This window comes from Sciurus vulgaris, assembly GCF_902686455.1.
Source record: "Sciurus vulgaris genome assembly, chromosome: 6".
In the NCBI taxonomy this organism is placed as follows: domain Eukaryota; kingdom Metazoa; phylum Chordata; class Mammalia; order Rodentia; family Sciuridae; genus Sciurus; species Sciurus vulgaris.
This window is the reverse complement of record NC_136466.1, coordinates 127,900,690-127,920,040: the sequence shown is the minus strand read 5'-3', so window position 1 is coordinate 127,920,040 and position 19,351 is coordinate 127,900,690. Positions and strand designations below refer to the sequence as shown.

At 37.2% G+C, this 19,351-nt stretch overlaps 1 protein-coding gene across 2 annotated transcripts; it reads left to right on the top strand.

Annotated features, from left to right (window-relative positions):
* The first annotated feature begins 361 nt into the window (after nucleotides 1-361).
* On the top strand, nucleotides 362-1,332 carry LOC306664514 (bisphosphoglycerate mutase-like). Of its 2 annotated transcripts, XM_079145446.1 has the most exons (2): nucleotides 362-772; nucleotides 1,041-1,332. In XM_079145446.1, the coding sequence occupies exons 1-2, from the start codon at nucleotides 440-442 to the stop codon at nucleotides 1,200-1,202; spliced, it is 495 nt and encodes a 164-aa protein (XP_079001572.1). In that variant the 5' UTR covers nucleotides 362-439; the 3' UTR covers nucleotides 1,203-1,332. The 2 variants fall into 2 exon arrangements, with proteins under 2 accessions (XP_079001572.1, XP_079001571.1); XM_079145445.1 differs by having other exon boundaries at nucleotides 362-1,332.
* The last annotated feature ends 18,019 nt before the right edge of the window (nucleotides 1,333-19,351 follow it).

Here is a 19,351-nt window from a genome sequence, read left to right as displayed (position 1 = left end):
TAACACTATATAAATCACGAGCTGTCCACGAGCGGCATGATATTAGATAGCCAATCCTTGAGCCTGGCGTTAACATGTCATAAGTCTCCAAGGAACTAGTAACAGCAAACCAGCCTTTTAGGTACTTCCTTATTTATAGCCAGCGCCCTTTGGCTCACTGCCAGATGCCATCTTGTCCAAGATGGCCCTCAACAAATAAATGGGATGGATTCAAACTAAAAAGCTTCTCAGCAAAGGAAACAATAAGGTGAAGAGAGATGGAACCTGCCCCGTCTGGCTCCAGGGATAGAAAAGAGCATCGATGCGGGTTGTAACCATGAATCCTAGGAGGCACTGCCTGCTCCATGGCCCAGAGTGCTGCAGGGGGTCTTTTTGCAGATGTATTGCAGTCCTTCAACAGTATCCCATTTGAAAACATCAGGGAAACTCAGCCATCAGTATGTCCAAGTATAAACTTACTATACTAAGACATGGAGAGGGTGCTTGGAATAAGGAGAACCGATTTTGTAGCTGGGTGAATCAGAAACCTAACAGGGAAGGAATGGAGGAAGCCCAGAACTATGGGAAGCAGCTCAGATCACTGAAATTTGAGTTTGATCTCGTATTCACATCCATCCTTAATGGGTCCATCCACACAGCCTGGCTGATCCCGGAAGAGCTGGGGCAGGAATGTCTTCGTGTGGAAAGTTCCTGGCATCTGAATGAGCGTCACTACGGAGCCTCGATTGGGCTCAACAGGGAGAAAATGACTTTGAATGATAGTGAAGAACAGGTGAGACTCTGGAGAAGAAGCTACAATGTGACCCCACCTCCCATTGAGGAGTCTCATCCCTACTACCATGAAGTCTACAGTGACCAGAGGTATAAATTGTGCGATGTACCCTTGGATCAACTGCCACAGTCTGAAAGCTTAAAGAATGTCCTGGAGAGACTCCTTCCCTATTGGAATGAAAGTATTGCACCTGAAGTACTAAAGGGAAAAACCATTCTGATATCCGCTCGTGGGAATAGCAGAAGAGCACTCCCGAAACATCTGGAAGGTATCTCAGATGAAGACATTATTAACATTACTCTCCCTACTGGAATCCCAATTCTCCTGGAACTGGATGAAAACCTGCATGCTTTTGGGACTCACCAGTTCCTGGGTGACCAAGAGGCTATCCGGGAAGCCATTAAGAAAGTGGATGATCAAGGAAAAGTGAAAAAAGTCCCAACATCTCCAAGTACTGGCTAGAAATAGATGCAGAAGGAGTGGCATGCAGTGTGTTATGGGTGCTGATTTCTCTCTGTTTTTCCCCTGATTTTCCATAATTTTTCAGGGCTAGGTTTGTGGTAGAGTTTTGTATAGCTATCTAGGTAATTTATCTTGGCATTCGGGTACCTAAGAGTTAATGTCATAAGCCTTAGGAGTTAGCTTTCTTGCTAGTCCTGTTTGAATTAGTCACAAATTAATAAGCAGGGGGATTTAATTGATGTTGTTTTTTTAGTTTCTGAAATTGGAGAGTAACAAGCGGAGCTGAAGTTCAAGATATTCATTGTTCAATAAATCATTATCAAGTCACCATGGATGGGCACTATTTCAATAAGTAGTTCACCTTTTATTTAATTACACTTTCTGAACTGATAAGGATCACTAGATAATACACTGTATGTAAGTATTTATTACTAGTCTTTTCCCCTAGGAAAGGGGATGTTTGGCACTTAAGACCAGAGGCACATTGCATGGGAAAGTCATGGATAGTTCCTTCAGGAAGGCCAGCCATTACCACAAAAACAGCAGTAGCAAGACCTTTTAACTTTCTCTAGTCCAGAGTCATCCTTTGTTTGGCATTCAGTAGAATTCTTCTTTGGCCATTAAAATGAGCACAATATAGACAACTATGGATGTTTACATTCTTTTTTTTTTTTTTGAACTTTAATCATTGGGTACAAGAGTTGGTTTAAAAATAAAGTTCTGTGACTGAAAAAAAAATGTGAAGAGAGAGCCTACAGAATGGGAGAAAATCTTTACCACATGCACCTCAGATAGAGCACTGATCTCCAGGATATATAAAGAACTCAAAAAACTTAACACCAAAAAAAAAAAAAAAAAAAAAAAAAAAAAAAAATAAATGGACCAAGGAACTGAACAGACACTTCACAGAAGAAGAACTATCAACAAGTATATGGAAACATGTTCATCATCTCTAGAAATTAGAGAAATGCAAATCAAAACTAAGATTTCCTCTCACTCCAATCAGAATGGCAATTATCAAAAATACAAGCAAGTGTTGGTGAGGATGTGGGGAGAAAGGTGCACTCATATGTTACCAGTGGGACTACAAATTGGTGGAACAACTCTGGAAGGCAGTATGGAGATTCATAAGAAAACTTAGAATGGAACCACCATTTGACCCAGCTATTCCACTCCTTGGTTTATATCCAAAGGACTTAAAATCAGCATATTACAGTGACACAGTCACATCAATGTTTATAGAAGCTCAATTCATAATAGCTAAGCTATGGAACCAACCCAGATGCCCTTCAACAGATGAATGGATAAAGAAAATGTGATATATATAGATATAGATATAGATATAGATACATGCACGGATGGAATATTGCTCAGCTTTAAAGAAGAATGAAATTATGGCATTTGCTGGTAAATGGATGGAGTTAGAGAATATCAAGCTAAGTGAAATAAGCCAAAACCAAAAACATAAAGGCTGAATGTTTTCTCTTGTATGCTGAAGCTAATTCATAATGGGTGTGGTAGGGGAGAACAGAGTTACTTTATATTAGGTAGAGGGGAGTAAAGGAAGGGGAAGGGATGTGGGGGAAGGAATGATAGTAAAGTGAAACAGACATTATTACCTCATGTACATGTATGACAGTATGACCAATGTGATCCTACAATGTGTATAATCAGGAAAATAAGAGATTACATTTTATTTATGTATTATCTATCAAAATATATAAATGCATTCAACTGTCATGTATAACTAATTAGAACAAATAAAATTTAAAAATTTAAAACAAAGTTAATTATTAGCATGAAACCTCATAAATCTAAAAAAGTATACATTGTATATAGGAGAGGATTCTTACATTTTTAGAACTTTTAAGCTAAGTTTAAAGTAGACAAATTTTGTGTACTAAACACTAGGCTAAACACCACAAGAAATCAGAACCTGAGTAATTAGAATGTACTTCTCTAATGATGTGATTAGGGATTTTCCAGTGTTTTGAATGCTACAGAGTTCTTTGGTTTTAAAGCTTTTGCTTTTAACATGGAAATGTCTTTGGCTGGGTCACATTTTTTAGCTGATACACAACAATTTGACATATTTTTGGAGCAGATACCAGGCAGTGTTTTGATACATGCCTACATTGTATAATGTTCAAATCAGGGTAAACCCATCTACTCCTCAAACTCTCATTAGAAGAAAGGATTGTGAAATTAGGTGAAAGCAAGAATTAAATAGTGACAAACCCTGGGTGTTATGGGTGGAGGAGTGGTAAGAGAGTCACAGATGTGAGCAGAGCTTTGAGTGCCAAAACCAAGTTGCTCAAAACATTACAGAGGCAGAAAGAAAGAAAATTCCTTGAGTACTTGTATTATGAAATGAGAAAATGTATATGAGTGCTTTAAAAGTATTAGAGTGCTCTACAAATAATAGCTAACATTTATTAAACACTGCTCATGAACGCAGTTCATAGGCTCATTACTACATTCAGTAATGCGTAAGGCCTATGTGCATACCTACCTATAAATGAAGTAGGCCATCCCTGTATCTCCATTTTCCAGGCAGAAAACTGAGGAACAGAGAGGTTAAATAACATACCCACCATCCCACAGCTAGCAGATGGTTAACAAAGATTAAAACACAAGTGGTTTCCTTCAGGGCACATCTTAACTGAACACCTCTTAGTTTTTAACTGAATGGTGGTGTTAACTTGTGCTTTCTTCAAAGACACCAGGATTCTAAAACAACTTTACTGAGATGTAATTCACACAGTACAAAATTCATACATTTGAAGTGTTTTAATGGTCTTTAGTTTATTCACAGTTGTACAATCATAAACACAATCAGTTATAGAATACTTTGATCCTCCCCAAGAGAAATTGCTTACCATTTAATAGTCAGCCTCCGTTCCCACCTCTCCCTAGCATTAGGCAACCACTAATCTATTTTCTGTCTTTATAGTTGCTTATTATGGAGCATTTCACATAAATAGAATCATGCAATATGTGGTCTTTTGTGACTGGTTTCATTCATTTAGTATAATTTTTCCAAAGTTCATCTATGTTGTAAAATATATAATACTTCATTCCTTTTCATTGCTGAATAATATTCTATTGTGTGGACATACCACATTTTATTTATCCATCAATTGATGCACATTTAGGTTGTTTCCAGCTCTGGGCTATTGTGAATAATGCTGCTATGAACATTCATACAAAAGGTTTTGTGAAGACATATGTCTTTATTTCTCTTTATTTCTCTTTAGATACGTATAAGAGTAGAGCTCAGTCATATGATAACTCTGTTTTTAAGGAACTACAAAGCTGTCTTCCAAAGTAGCAGTACTATTTAACATTCCCAATAGCAGTGAGGATTCTAATTATTCCATATCTTGTCAACACTTAGAGCTATTCTAGTAGGTATAAAGTGGCATCTAATTGTGGTTTTATTTGTATTTCTCTGATAGCTAATGATGTTAGCCTCTGCTATGGGCTTCATGTGTTCCTTAAAAAATGCGTATGTTGGAAACTTAATCCCCAGGGCAACAGCACTGGGAGGTGGGCCTTCGGGGAAGTGTTTGGGTCATGAGGCTCTGACCTCCTGAAGAAGTCTTGTGGGAAGGCTCGCTCTTCTTCCTTTCCGCCTCATGAAGACACAATGTTCCTTGTCTCTGGAGCACGCAACCATCAGGCACCTTTCTTGGAACCAGAGACCAAGGTGCTAAGACTAGCACCTTAATCTTAGGCTTCTCAGCCTTTAGAACAATAAGAGAATAAAATCACATTATTTATTTATTGCCCACTCCGTGGTATTCTGATAGCAGCACAATAAGGACCAAGATGGCATCTTTTTCATAAAACACTGTTTTGATTATTTCTAAAACTCGGAAGTTAAAACTTGACCCAGTAGTAATATGCGAAAGACCCTAACTGAGGGACAAGTTTCCGACAGCAGGGTCCTGACCTCACTCATCTTAGAGACATTCTCGGCACAGAGGTCGGATTCTACACAGTGGAGAAGCTCTGTGATGTTCGCTGAATGACCTTCCTGATGCTCTTTTGTAAGTCAACTACACTTCCCTCCAGAGTTCGCTTTAAGTGGTGTTTAAAATTAGTTCACAAAAGACTTTTTAACTTACAGCAAAGCCACGGTATTAACTGCCCGGCCTGAGTCCGGGAGCGAGCAGGGAAAACAGCGCTAAGCCTCTCCCACTGGGGCAGAAGGGCAGCCCAAGGGGAACACACACCACGTGTGCTCATCTAAGTGTACAGCTTGATGATTCTTCTGTGGAATGCACCTGTGCAACCAGATAAATTTGAGGTTTCTTCATCCTCTCTCCCTGGTCAACACCTCTCACCAATGGTGGCTCTGACTTCAACAGCCTCAGTTTTACCTAGGAGAACGTCATCCTTAGGATTTCTTTTTGGTGCCCTCCCACCTTTATTTCTGAACTCCTTTCTCTGATGACCTTGGAAGGTGTGATCCTCCTGCTTTCATAGCTCTTCACTGACCCGTCATATCTCCCCAAGACTCCAGGATTCTCCCTTCAGTCAAAACTCTCATCCTTTAATTGATAACTTTTCCCAAGTTCACTATGACCACCTCAGGGACCAGGCTCTGCCTTCCTTCAACCAGCATATGAAACAAACACACCATATCTTGGGTAGGTAGGAGGGGAGAAGCAACCTGGTATAAAAAAGTGCACTAGGTCAGCAATGCTGTAGAGTCTCCGTTCCTCCAAAAGTTGTCAAAGAAGCTGTGTGTTCATGGGAGGGGCATGTTAAAAAGTGGAACAAAATTGCCAAACGTTATTGACTAGATAATCACAACTATGGGGAAAATAAGACCCATAGTTACCAAAAACCAAAATGAAATGTACCAAAATATGAACCATGATTGTTTGGAAGGTAAAACTAGGGAAACTTTCTCTATTTCTAAAACAATGTTAATGAACACATACTAGTTAAAACAGGGGAGGTCATATTTTTAAAAGTAGCTACTCATTAACCAGAATTAATCATTAATCAGAGGAAAATCCAACAATGTGTCTAAGTAAAACGAAAAGGCTTGGGGGAGGTGTACCTGGGCAGGCAAGAGGCCTTCCTGGGCTTGACATCAACTTTCCTGAGCAAACACTGCTTTTTACGATTCTTCCCCCAACGCCATTTTTAATCCAAAGATGTTTCCAAAAACACCCACCGTTTTTCCACAAAAGTATTTTATAAGTTGAAGATACCCTGAACTCTGCAGTAATATAGAGATTTCCTGCAGTTTATTTAAAAGCTAATATTAGAATAAATAAGGAACTCCATTACAAAGTACCTTAGATGTTTTCTTTGTATAGACAGGAAGAGGGGGGTCACTGAAATGATTTTCAGAATTTTGCAGTCAAAATTGATTTTGTGGAAAACATCTAGAAAACAATTTTACTTTGTGTGTGTGGGAGTAGCCTTTTCTTTCCAATTTTGCATTAAAACTCTTCTGTATTGATAACATTCAAGTGAACTTTTCAACAATGCAGGCATCCACACTTCATGTGTTGACCATTAAACCTCTTTTACTCCCCTTGACACAAGAGTAACTTAAATCCAAAATATAGCTCAATTTCTGTTTTTTTTTTCTTTGACTTATGCTTTTTTGCTTCTGTTGATTATTGTAGCACACAAAAATTTTCTCAACATTTATATTGGCAATAATTCACAGTCTTAAGATGAAATCTTTAGTACTGGAAAAATAGTTAAATATGAACAAGCATAAGCTGAGAGACTGTTAGACATCTTAATATGCTTATTTAATTGAATATTATTTCTTAACATGCCAGTAATTATATAATTATGTGCTATAATAACTATTATATTATTTAATATACTATATAATTATGTGATATATAATAGATTTTACTAGTTGATCTGATGAAAATGTCACCAATAGATACAATACATTCCATAGAATAAGCACATTATTGTTTCTATGACAAAAATCTAGATTACATTTTTACATTTTGACAGTGTGGTACTGACGTGCTTAGTCTAACTTGTCATTCTGATATGATCTATTGGTTTCACATACCTGGCTTTGGGTGTTTTATATTCTTTAAATATTTATATTCTTTGGGTAAATAATTTTCTACACAAACTCTAATATGACTCTCTTTCTATCATAGATGAGACTTTTAGATGTTTCAAAATGTTATAATATTTTCACTATTAACAAATTTGAATTCATTTAAGAATTCCATGAAAGCAAGTTCAACCTGCAGTTCCATTTCCTCAACCTGGCTCTTGGCAGCACGCCCCCTTCACTTGCTCTCTTCTTGCCTCTCCCTCCTCTTCCCAGAGCTCTCCATTCCTAGTATACACCATTAGAGTTAAGCCACTTGCAGTGAAGTGTTTGCTTGTAAGAAAACGTATCAGCAAAATTTTCCAAACTTAAATGTAAACATGTCTTGCTTTCAATCCAGAAACAAAAGAACTAAAGCTGTTTCTCTAAGTAGTAACACCTGTAGTAAATTCTGTATTTGAGGTTGGATCTGTAGTTTAATAGTTGTTTTGTGCAATCCTGGTGTTCCTCTTGCCTTCTAAGTAACATTTTAATTTTACTTTTTAGTTTTCATCCATTGGTGGTCTCCTAAGTTTTGCAGAAAAACCCAGCTGCAATTTTTTCCTTCCCAGTCTGATGTATGTATGGCATACATTATTTAAAGGCAGGGGAAAGTTAACAAGAGACCAAAAAAAAAAAAGAAAAGAAAAAAAAGAAAGAAAGAAAGAAATGGGAAGGATATTTTTCTTAAAAGTCCTAAAATTAGCCGGGCATGGTGGTGCATGCCTGTAATCCCAGTGACTGAGGAGTATGAGGCAGGAGTATCACAAGTTGGAGGCCAGCCTCAACAATTTAATGAGGACATGAGCAACTTAGCAAGACCCTGTCTCAAAATAAAAAATAAAAAGTTCTGGGGATGTAACTCAGTGATAAAGCACCCTAGTTCAATTCCCAGTACAAAAAAAAAAAAGTCCTAAAATTGACAGAGAGATTAAGTAACAACAACACTCAGTGGAGTGGGGGCGAAACTAAGAATTAATTGTAGCAGCAGCTCATTCACACATTTGTTGTCAGAATTTCATAATGGCACTTAAAACACTTTGTCTTTTCATCTGTCAAAGATTAACAACTCCAGCTCATAGGCCAAACTCTCTTTATTATTTTTTATTTTTCATTATTTATTTATTTATTTATTTTGGTACTGGGATTGAAACCCATGGCACTCAACCCCTGAGCCACATCCCCTGCCCTTTTTTATATTTTATTTAGACACAGGATCTCACTGAGTTGCTTAGGGTCTCACTAAATTGCTTAGGCTGCTTTGAACTCAGAATCCTCCTGCTTCAGCCTCCTGAGCCACTGGGCTTACAGGCAAGCACCACAGTTTGGCTAGGCCAAACACTTGAAAAAATAAATAGAATAGGCAGAGAGGGTTTTACTTTAATATTTTAGGTAAAAGCCAAATATTAGTCAAGATGAAACAAACATTATGACATTATTCTATTTAGTTAAATTTTGGCATAAAGAAAAGACAATTCAGGGCTGGGGTTGTGGCTCAGTGGTAAAGTGCTTGCCTAGCACATGTAAGGCACTGGGTTAGATCCCTATCACCATGTAAAAAATAAATAAAGGTATTATGTCCATCTACAACTAAAAATATTTTTTAAAAAAATAGACATTTCATTTTACATTAGGAAATAATATTGAGGCTTATAGAGCAAGATCATTTTTTACTGTTTTTCTTGTTTAACCAGGAAAGGAAAGGATGGATGGATAGATGATAGATAGATAGATAGATAGATAGATAGATAGATAGATAGATAGATAGATTGAATGAATTAAAATATGAGTGTTCTGGGGGATAAGAGACAAATTTCTCATGCAGGCGGCCTCCAAATAACTTATGTACATGCTCTGATCTAAAGAAGAAGTCTAACTCCTCACTTCTAAGTCAGACCGCATATACAGATGTCCTCCCAAGGAGTACAGTAGGGAAAGGGGGAAGAAGAGGCTGACAAACAGTACATCAGGTAATCAAAGTGAACATTAGTCTTCATAAATTGTGTTGATGAGAATATACTCTTGATGTGATGCACTCTTTCTCTGAAAAAAGTATTATTCCAATCTCATCATGAGAAAAATATCAGACAAGGCTCAATAGAGAGGTATCCTACAATATATTTGACAAAACTATCAAGAATATAAAAAATAAGTAGAGCACAGGTCACCAGTCTGTAATCCCAGCAACTTGGGAGTCGAGACAGGAGGATCACAATTCAAAGCCAGCTTCGGCAATTTAGCAAGGCCCTAAGCAACTTAGCGAGAGCCTGTCTCAAAATAAAAAAGAAGGGCTGGGGATGTGGCTTAATGGTTGAGCACATCTGGGTTCAATCCTCAGGAAAGAGAGAGAGGGTTGGGGAGGAAAGGAGGGAAAGAAAGAAAGAGAGAGGGAGAAAACAAGAAAAAGCATTAGAAACTGTCACAGCATATTCCTCCTTTGCTAGCAGGTAATTGAGAATCACTGGGTTATCTATCAGTAGCACTTTTTAACCTATGGTTATGGTGGCCTCCATGCACGTTTGTGATTTGGAAGTTTTTTCTGATAGTTACTATCAGGCAATCATTCATAAGTACCCTTCCTTTATAATCTCCTGGCTTTATTTACTTGTTGGTATGATTGACACAAGCAACTCTATTTTGATTTTGACAACTTTTACAATTTTTTTACATTTCTCCCTTTTGCTCTCTGAAAACATCAGTGATCAACAATCTTGTACATGTTGTCCATTGCCAGGATGGACCTGTCCCAGTTTTTGGTCTGATCTGGTTCAACATTGCCTGTAATGTCAGGTACTCACAAGCTCGAGGCCAGCCTTGGCAATGTAGAGACACTATCTCAAAATAAAATATCAAATGGAATGGGGATGTAAGTCAGTGTAAAGTGCCCCTGGGTTTAAACACCACTATCAATAAATAAATAAGATATGCAAAGTTCAGCAGATTTAACATAGATAGAAGGCAAAAAGCCCTTTCATGTTAATTCCACAAAGTCAGCTTAGGAATTATCTTAAAAGTGTTCAGTAAAAAATTTTAAATTAGACATGCCAATCAAACAAAATATTAAAATAGGTATGCTGAACCAAAAGTGAATTCATCAGAAAAAAGCCATAAAATATTACCCTGAGCTCAATTATTTTAAAAGTATAGGAGAAATCCCTGCCCAAAAAAAGCGGGGGAGTGGACATAGAAACCTCTACCAAAAGTATTCCTAGGAATTCTGGGGGCAGATTATCTTGATGAATTACAGTTGAATTTTGGCTACTGTTGTCTCCAGGATCCATTTTGTGAGAAGATTCTCTGGCAGCTAGAGCAAGAGTCAATGCTCAGGAAATATTTGGGGTCAGAAACATACTACTTATGGGAATTCCTTTACAGAGAGTCACCAATGAGTCAGATATTCCCCTTTGCTTGTCTCTGAAAACCAGAACACCAAAAAGTGTGGAACAGCTCAAGGTGCAGGGGACACTCTCGTATCACCTCCTGGTTCCTTCCAACCCGGAGACAGGATACATTCTTCTCATGTGGTTGCTTGTGGGACTGCTTCACACATGGGTAAGTTCTGATCCCTCCATGAAGATGCTAGTCACCTAGGTTTACCCGAGTGGGACCCTCATGTATATAAAGTTCTAATTGGATTGTCGCTGTAGTCATCAAATCCTTAGCCTCTATCAAGTCAATTATCACAAGCACAGACTAATAAACAAATGTATAGACAGGAGAATGTATAAAGCAATTACTCTAAACCAGAGTGCATTCTCAGACCAGAGCAGAACCAGACCAGCTGTTCCAAAGAGCGTGAGAGACCATGAGGTCAGGTATGATCTGAAAGAGAGATCTCCAACCATTTGACATGAATTATGTAAAAAAGAATTTCTTTAGCCTGGGGATCTACTGTGTGGGTCCCTTACTCCTCAGATGCCAGAGCATCCCTTTCTTATAGGACCCATTGAGTACTCACCAATTCCAGTGGGCAGTCTTTTTTCCTCACATTTTTATTTGGTGCATTATAGTTGTACATAATGATAGAATTTGATGTTACATAGTCATACATGAATACGATATAACAATATAATTTGGCCAGTATCACTCCCCAGCCATTTCCCCCTACCTCTCTACCTCCCATCCCTTGATTCCTTTCCTTTGCTGATCTCCTTTCTTTTTAGCTTTTTCTTTCTTTTTTTTTAGAGCTTTATAGTTATACAGTAGTTGGGTTCATCCTGAAAAACTCATATATCTTGCCTCTCAAGCACAAGGCCCTGAGTCTGATCCCCAGCACCGCAAAGAAAAAAAAAATCATATATGCATGGAAATTGATTTCAGTTCATGATCTCCCCCTTTTCCCACTCCTTTTTCCCCATCCTCCCTCCCCTCTCCCATTCTTCTTCAACTCCTCTACTAGACTTCCTTTCACTCATGTATTAATTTGTATTTGATTGATTCTTTGTTATTCTATCCTTCCCTCCCACTTTCCTTTATTTTACTCTAGATTCCACATATGAAAACATTCAAACTTTGAGTTTCTGAGTTTACTTTTCTCCATTTCCATCCATGTACCAGCAAATGTCATAATTTCATTCTTTTTTTATGGCAAAGTAGAACTCCCCAATGGACAGTCTTTTTTTTTTTTTTTTTTGAGGTGGGGAGGTACCAGGGATTGAACCTAGGGGCACTCAGTCACTAAACCACATTCCCAGCCCTATTTTGTGTTTTATTTAGAGATGGGGTCTCACTGAGTTGCTTAGCACCTCACTGTTGCTGAGGCTGGCTTTGAACTTGCAATCCTCCTGCCTCAGCCTTCCAAACTGCTGGGATTACAGGCTTGTTGGGGGTATTATGGTTTAGATACAAGGTGTCCTTCAAAAGCTTATGTGTGAGACAATGCAAGAAAGTTCAAAGGTGAAACAATTGGATTATGAGAGTTTTAACCTAATCAGTGCACTAATCCCCTGATAGAGATTAACAGAGTGGTAACTGGGGGTGTGCCTTTGGGATATATATTTTGTTCTTGGTGAGCAGAGTTCTCTCTCTCTCTCTCTCTCTGCTTCCTGATTGTTATGTCCTGGGCTGCTTTCCTCGGTCACACCCTTTCACTATGATGTTCTTCCTCACCTTGGGCACAGAGCAATGGAGCTACCTGTCTATGGACTGTGACCTCTGAAACCATGAGCTCCTGATGAACTTTTCCTCCTCTAAAATTATTCTTGTCCTGTCTTTTGGTCAGGGTGGTGAAAAACTGACAAAAGTAGGGGGGTTAGCAAGAATTAAAGAAAGGAGAAGGCTAGGCTCCCCAAATATTGAGGAACAATAAGCAGTGGAAAGGAAGCAGATGTCTTATCCAGAGTCATAGAATAAAATAAATGAAGAACTAAAAAGGTAGTTGCAATTCTATCTGTATTAACCCTGTACTCAGATGTCCCTGTCCCTTCCTGAGGGTTGACTGGGAGTCCTGGTTCCTTCTTAGGTCTTGGTAGACAACCTCACAGCAGAGACATCTTTCAATGGCCCAGGAGTGAGTCCCTTAGATTTCCTGCTGCTCTTTTGGGTTCGAACTAGCTGAGAACAAAAGCAGTCCTACCACTTGGTTGCAGATCTTCCTGGTCTTGGGCCACTGGCCCTGGGAAAAGAAGGCCAAGGGAGGAAAAATTTCAGTGTTAAGGACAGTCTTGGGGTACCTCTCAGTCGGTGAACACCAACAAGACTCCCTCCAGTTTCAACAATTTGACAGAATTGGTCCTGGACAAGCTGCTGCCACCCACTGCTTCTGCCACCATTGGGAGTCAGGAAACTCCTAGAAGCTAGGTAGAACCCTCCAATAGGGGAAGATTGGTAGAGGAGCCAGAAATTTGTTATTGAAACTGAAGTTTACTTTTCCTACTAAATGAAATTAACAAAAGTGAAACTAGATCCCTCTCAAATTACACAAAAGTCAACTCAAAATGGATCAAATACCTAGGAATCAGTCCAAAAACTGCAAGTGCTAGGAGAAACATAAGGTCAATGCTCCAAACCATAGGCACAGGCAGTGACTCCCTCAATAGGAATCCTAAAGCTCACAAAATAATGTGAAGAATTAATAAGAAGGATGAGATCCAATTAAAAATTCTTTAACACAGTAAAGGAAACAAGAGCATGAAGAGAAAATCTTTACTATCTACTCTTCCAACAAGGAATAAATATCTAGAACATAAATGAACTCAAAAAACTTAACACCAAAACATACATGTACACACACACACACAATATTAACAGGCAAATGAACTAAAAAAAAAAAAAACTCACTTCTCAAAAGAAATACAAATGGCCAACAAACATGAAAAAATGTTGAACATCCTTAGCAATCAAGGAAATGAAAACCAAAACTACACTGACATTATCTCATTCCAGTTAGAAAGGCAGCTATCAAGAATACAAACAATAAGCTAGGCATGGTGGTGTATACCTGCAATCCCAGCAGCTTGGAAGGCTGAGGCAGAAAGATTGCCAAGTTCAAAGCCAGCCTCAGCAACTTAGCAAGATCCTGTCTTAAATAAAAAAATAAAAACTCAGTGCTTAAGCAACTTTGGGTTCAATCCCTGGCCAAAAAAAAAAAAAAAAAAATACAAAGAATAATAAATGCTGCAGAATGTGTGGAGAAAAAGAAACACTTCCACTCTATTGGTGGGATTATAAATTAGTATGACAACTATGGACATCAGTATGAAAGTTCCTCAAAAGCCTGGAATAAAACCAACATATGACCCAGTTATACTACTCCTAAAGAATTAGTCAGCATACTATAGGGATACCTGCAAGCTCATGTTTATAGCAGCACAATTTACAACAATCAAGTGATGGAACCAGCCTAGGTGTCTGTCAATGAATAAACGAATAAAGAAAATGTGATACACATACACAATTTTTTCAGTCGTAAAGAAGAATGAAATTACATTTTGTAAATAACATTTTGTAAATGTTATTTACAAAAATGGGTGGAACTTGAGAGCATTATGGCTAAGAAGCCAAACTCAGAAATTGAAGAGTTACATGTTTTCTCTCATCTGTGGAAGTTAGAAAAAAGGGGAAAAAAAGTAAAGGGGAGATTACTATGGTTTGGACATGAAGTGTCCCCCAGTAGCTCCTGTACTAAGGTGGGAATGTTCAGAAGTGAAAGGATTGGATTGTGAGAGCTGTAACATAATCAGTCCATCCTAGTTTGAATGGGTTGGGAGGTAACTTAGGCAGGTGGGGCATAAATAGAGGAGGTAGGTCACTGCAGGGGCTGCCCTGGAAGGGTTACTATTCCTTGCCCCACACCCTGCTTCCTGACACTCATGAGTAGAGCAGTACCACCCACCATGCCCTTCCCCATGATGTTCTACTCACCTCAAGCCCAGAACAATGGAATCGGTGGTCTATGGACTGAGACCTCTGAATCTATGAATCAAAATAAACTTTCTCCTCTAAGCTGTCCTTGTCAGATATTTTGGTCATAGTGACAAAAAAACGAATGAAAAAAAGGAGGAATCTCATGAACATAGGAGGGAGACTGGTAAAATAGAGGAAAGGGATGTGGGGAGAAGAAAAGGGGAGGTTCTAAGGAATGAAACTGACCAAATTATATTGTTATGTTGTGTGCATATACAAATATGTAACAACAAATCTGACTACTATGTATATTTATAATGTATTAATAAAAATTGCTAATCTAAAAAGATTTTTAAAAATACTATTGGCAAATAACTGAAAGGTTCTGGGAATAGACAGGAAATTTCATTCAGTGGTTAATAAATAATGCTCTACAGGTACCTTCTTCCCAAGCAGGTCTGACTTTTGTTAGGACTGAAGGAGTATAGTATGTATGCCATCATCAGATCTTTTCACTGAAAAGGGAGAAGGTTTCCAGGAGTCACCTCTTTTCTGTCATAATTTTGGCATGACCCGATCTGTCATGGCACCAACAAGTATGTTTTAATCATTATAATGAGAATACAATGAATTTAAGGTCATCTGGAGTGTTAACATGGCATTTGAACCAGACAGAGCCAATTCAGAGTTCCTTCTGGTTATTGGGAGTGTAGGAAAACTTGACGGTCAACAGTTGGAAAGATGTGGTTATCCACATCTAGTTTTAACTTTCATAAGAAAATAGCATCTACAAGCAGAGATGACAGGACAACAGACTATCAGGAGTTCGGGGCTCAGTCTGGTAACACTATGATTAATGTTTTGAGCGCTCTAACAGATAAAATAGAAAACACACAAGAATAGATGGGCAATGTGAACAGAGAAATGGAAACCCTAAGAAAGAACTAAAAAGAAAGGAATAATACAGACCAAAAACACTATATCAAAAACATAGCATGCCTTTAATGGACTTATTAGTAGACTGGACACAGTTGAGGAAAGAATCTTTGAGCTTGAGAATATTTCAAACCTCCAAAACTGAAAAACAAAGAGAACACATAATAGAATATCCAAGGATGTGTGACAATGGAATGCAACAAGAAGGAGGCAGAGGAAATATTTGAAATAATAGTGATTGAGAATTCCCACCAAATTAATGTCAGACACTAAACCACAGGTCCAGGAAATTCAGAAGCACAAAGCAGGATAAATGCCTGAAAAGCTAATGTAGGCACATCATTTACAACCTAAAACAAACAAACAAACAAAAATTTACCTTTAGAGGAGCAAAGATAAGAATCACATTTTATCTGATATCTGAGCACTTTTCTTCTGAAAATCATGAAAGCAAGAGAATGGGATGAAATATTTAATTTGAGAGTGAAAAAAATAACTTAGAATTCTTTATTCTGTAAAATGATCCTTCAAATGAGATGACATGAAGATCTTTCCAGACAAACAGAAATGAAGGAATTTGTTACCAGTAGACCTGACTTGCAAGACATGTTAAAATAAATTTTCTAGAGTGAAAGAAAATTATATAGGTAAGAAATTTGGATCTATATCAACAAAGGAAGAACAACAGAAAATGAATACGTGGAGGTAAAAAATTATTTTTCTTATTTTTAATTGATCTAATAGAGTTTGTTCAAAATGTATTCAATTTGTGTGTGTGTGTGTGTGTGTGTGTGTGTGCATGTGCTTGTGAATGTTTATGTATAAGTAAAATTAATGGTATCAATGATGTAAGGAAAGGGAGGAAGAAATTACAATAATTTTGTTATTATAAGGTAGTCACACTATCCACAAACTAGCATAATATATTTTGAAAGTGGGCATGGGTTATTTGTAAATATACAGTGCAAATTCTAGAGTAACCACTTTAAAAAGTTTTCTTTAGAAGTATAATTAATATGCTAAGAAAAGAAAGAAATTGAATCATATGAAATACTCAATTAAAACCACGAATGGCAGAAAAAGAATGGGAGACAAAAAATAGGAATAAAGAATAAGGGCAACAAATATAAAACTAATAAATATGGCAGCTATCAATATAATTACATCAATAATCACTTTAAATGTCAGTGGTCTAAATGTACTAATTAAAAGATTGCCAGAGAGGGACAAAAAAAAAAAAAAATACACTCAACTATAAGTTACTTATTTAAAAACCCACTTTAACGTTACAGATATGTAGAAATTAGAATAGATGGATATACCCTGTTAATACAATCGAAAGGGAGAATGTAGTCATTTGATGAGTGTGCCAAGAATGCACAACGGGAAAAGAGTAGTCTCCTCCTTAACTGGTACTGTGGAAACTGGATGTCCACATGGAAGGAATAAAATGAGACCCTATCTTATGTAGTTATAAAAATAGCTTAAAATGGATTAAAGAATTAAATGTAAGATCTGAAACTATTCTTGGAAGAAAACATAGTAGAAAACCTTCTGGACATTGGTCTAGGTGATGACTTTCTGAATATGACCCCAAAAGTTCAAGGAACAAAAGCAAATATAGGTTAAGTGTGGCTCCATCTAATGAAAAGCTTCTGCAGAGAAAAGGAGAAATAATCAACAAAATTATAAAACAACTATTGAAATGAGAGAAAATACTTAAAACTATATGGATAAGTGGTTAATATCCAGAAAATATAGCTCACAAAAGCTCAATGGCAAAAAAGAAATCTGATTTTTAAATGAATGAAGAACCTGAATATATATTTCTCCAAAGAAAACATACAAATGCCCAACAGGCACATGAAAAGAAGTTCCACATCACTAATCGATAGGGAAATGCGAATCAAAATCCCAGTGAGATATCGCTGGGGCTGGGGATATAGCTCAGTTGGTAGAGTGCTTGCCTAGCATGAAAAACACCCTGGGTTCAATCCCCAGCACCACCAAAAAAAAAAAAAAAAAAAAAAAGAGAGAGAGAGAGAGATTGCCTCCCACCACTTAGAATGTTTATCAGAAAGAGATAACAATTGGTGAAGATGTAAAGAAAAGGCAACTTCTGTACACTACTGATGGCAATGTAAATTAGTACAGCCCTTATGGAAAACAGCATAGTTTCCACAAAAGATTAAAAATAGAACTACTGTGTAATCCAGCAGCCTCTCCTGTGGGTATATATCTGAGGGAAATGTAATTAGTAGCTTGAAGACATATCTTCATTCCCAATTCTCTGAGGCATTATTCACAACAGCCAAGGCATGGAATGGATAAAGAAATCATGGTAATATATACAATAGAAGATTATTCAGCCATTAAAAAAAAGAAATTTTATTGTTATATCATTTGCATGTACAAATATGTAGCAGTGGATCCCAATATTATGTGTAATTATAATACCAAAAAAAAAAAAAATGAAGCAAAGCTAGGTGTAGTGGCACACTGTGGCCTATAACCCCAATGACTTGGTACGCTGAGGTAGGAGGATCACAAGTTCAAGGCCAACCTCAGCAACTTAGTGAGGCCCTAGGCAACTTAGCAAGACCCTGTCTCAAAAATAAAAATGTTAAAAAAAAGGGCTGAGGATATAGCTCAGAGGTAAAGAACCTCTAGGTTTAATCCTCAATACCAAAAGAAAGAAAAGAAATCCTGCTATTTGTAAAAACATGTACAACTTATGTTAAGTGAAATAAACCGGACACAGAAAGAAAAATATTGTGTGATCTCCTTATACATGGAACCTAAAAAAGGTGAACTCAGAGAGAGAAGAAGGTGTTTATGGATGTGTTCATTAATTTGATTGTGATATTCATTATACAATTTACACATATATCAAATCACCACACCTTGAATATATGCAATCTTTATCAAATAAATATTTTGAAATTTTAAAAATTGTTAAACCAGAGTGACTATATTAACTTCAGACAGTGCAATCTTCAGAGCAAGGGCAGTTATCAGGGATAAAAAAAAAAGACATCACATGACAATGGGCTTAGTTTACCAAGAAGGCATAACAATCCTTAATGTGTATAGGCCTAATAACAGATCCTCAAAATATGTGATGCAACACTGATAAAACTACAAGAATTGATGAACCGATTATTTTAGTTTGAGGCTTCAACATCCCCTTGTCAAAAATAGACATATCCAGAACATAGATGATGAGTAAAGACATAATTGAACTCAGTAACACCATTGGTCCACTGAATATAATGGACAACTATAGACTACTTCATCCAACAACAGGAGAATATATATTCTTATCAAGCTCAGTTGGAACATTTACCAACATTGGCCACATTCTGGGCCATAAAATACACCTTAACAAATTTAAAAGAATAGAAATCATAAAATGTCTGTTCTCAGATGACCGTAAAATTAAATTTGAAATTATCAGATAACTTAGGAAGTCCACCCCCCAACACACACGCACACTTTTGTTTTCCCTTTTTTCTCTCTAACTTCTACATAAGAGAAAACAGTACAACCCTGAACTTTTTGCGTTTAGCTTATTTTGCTTAACATAATGTTCTCAAGTTCCATTTTTCTGTAAATGACAACTTCATTCTGCTTTGTGACTGAATAAAATTCTATTTTATATATATACATACCAAATTTTCTTTATCCAGTCATCCACTGATTGACACCTAGGCTGGTTCCATAGTCATCTGTTGTGAATTGTGCTG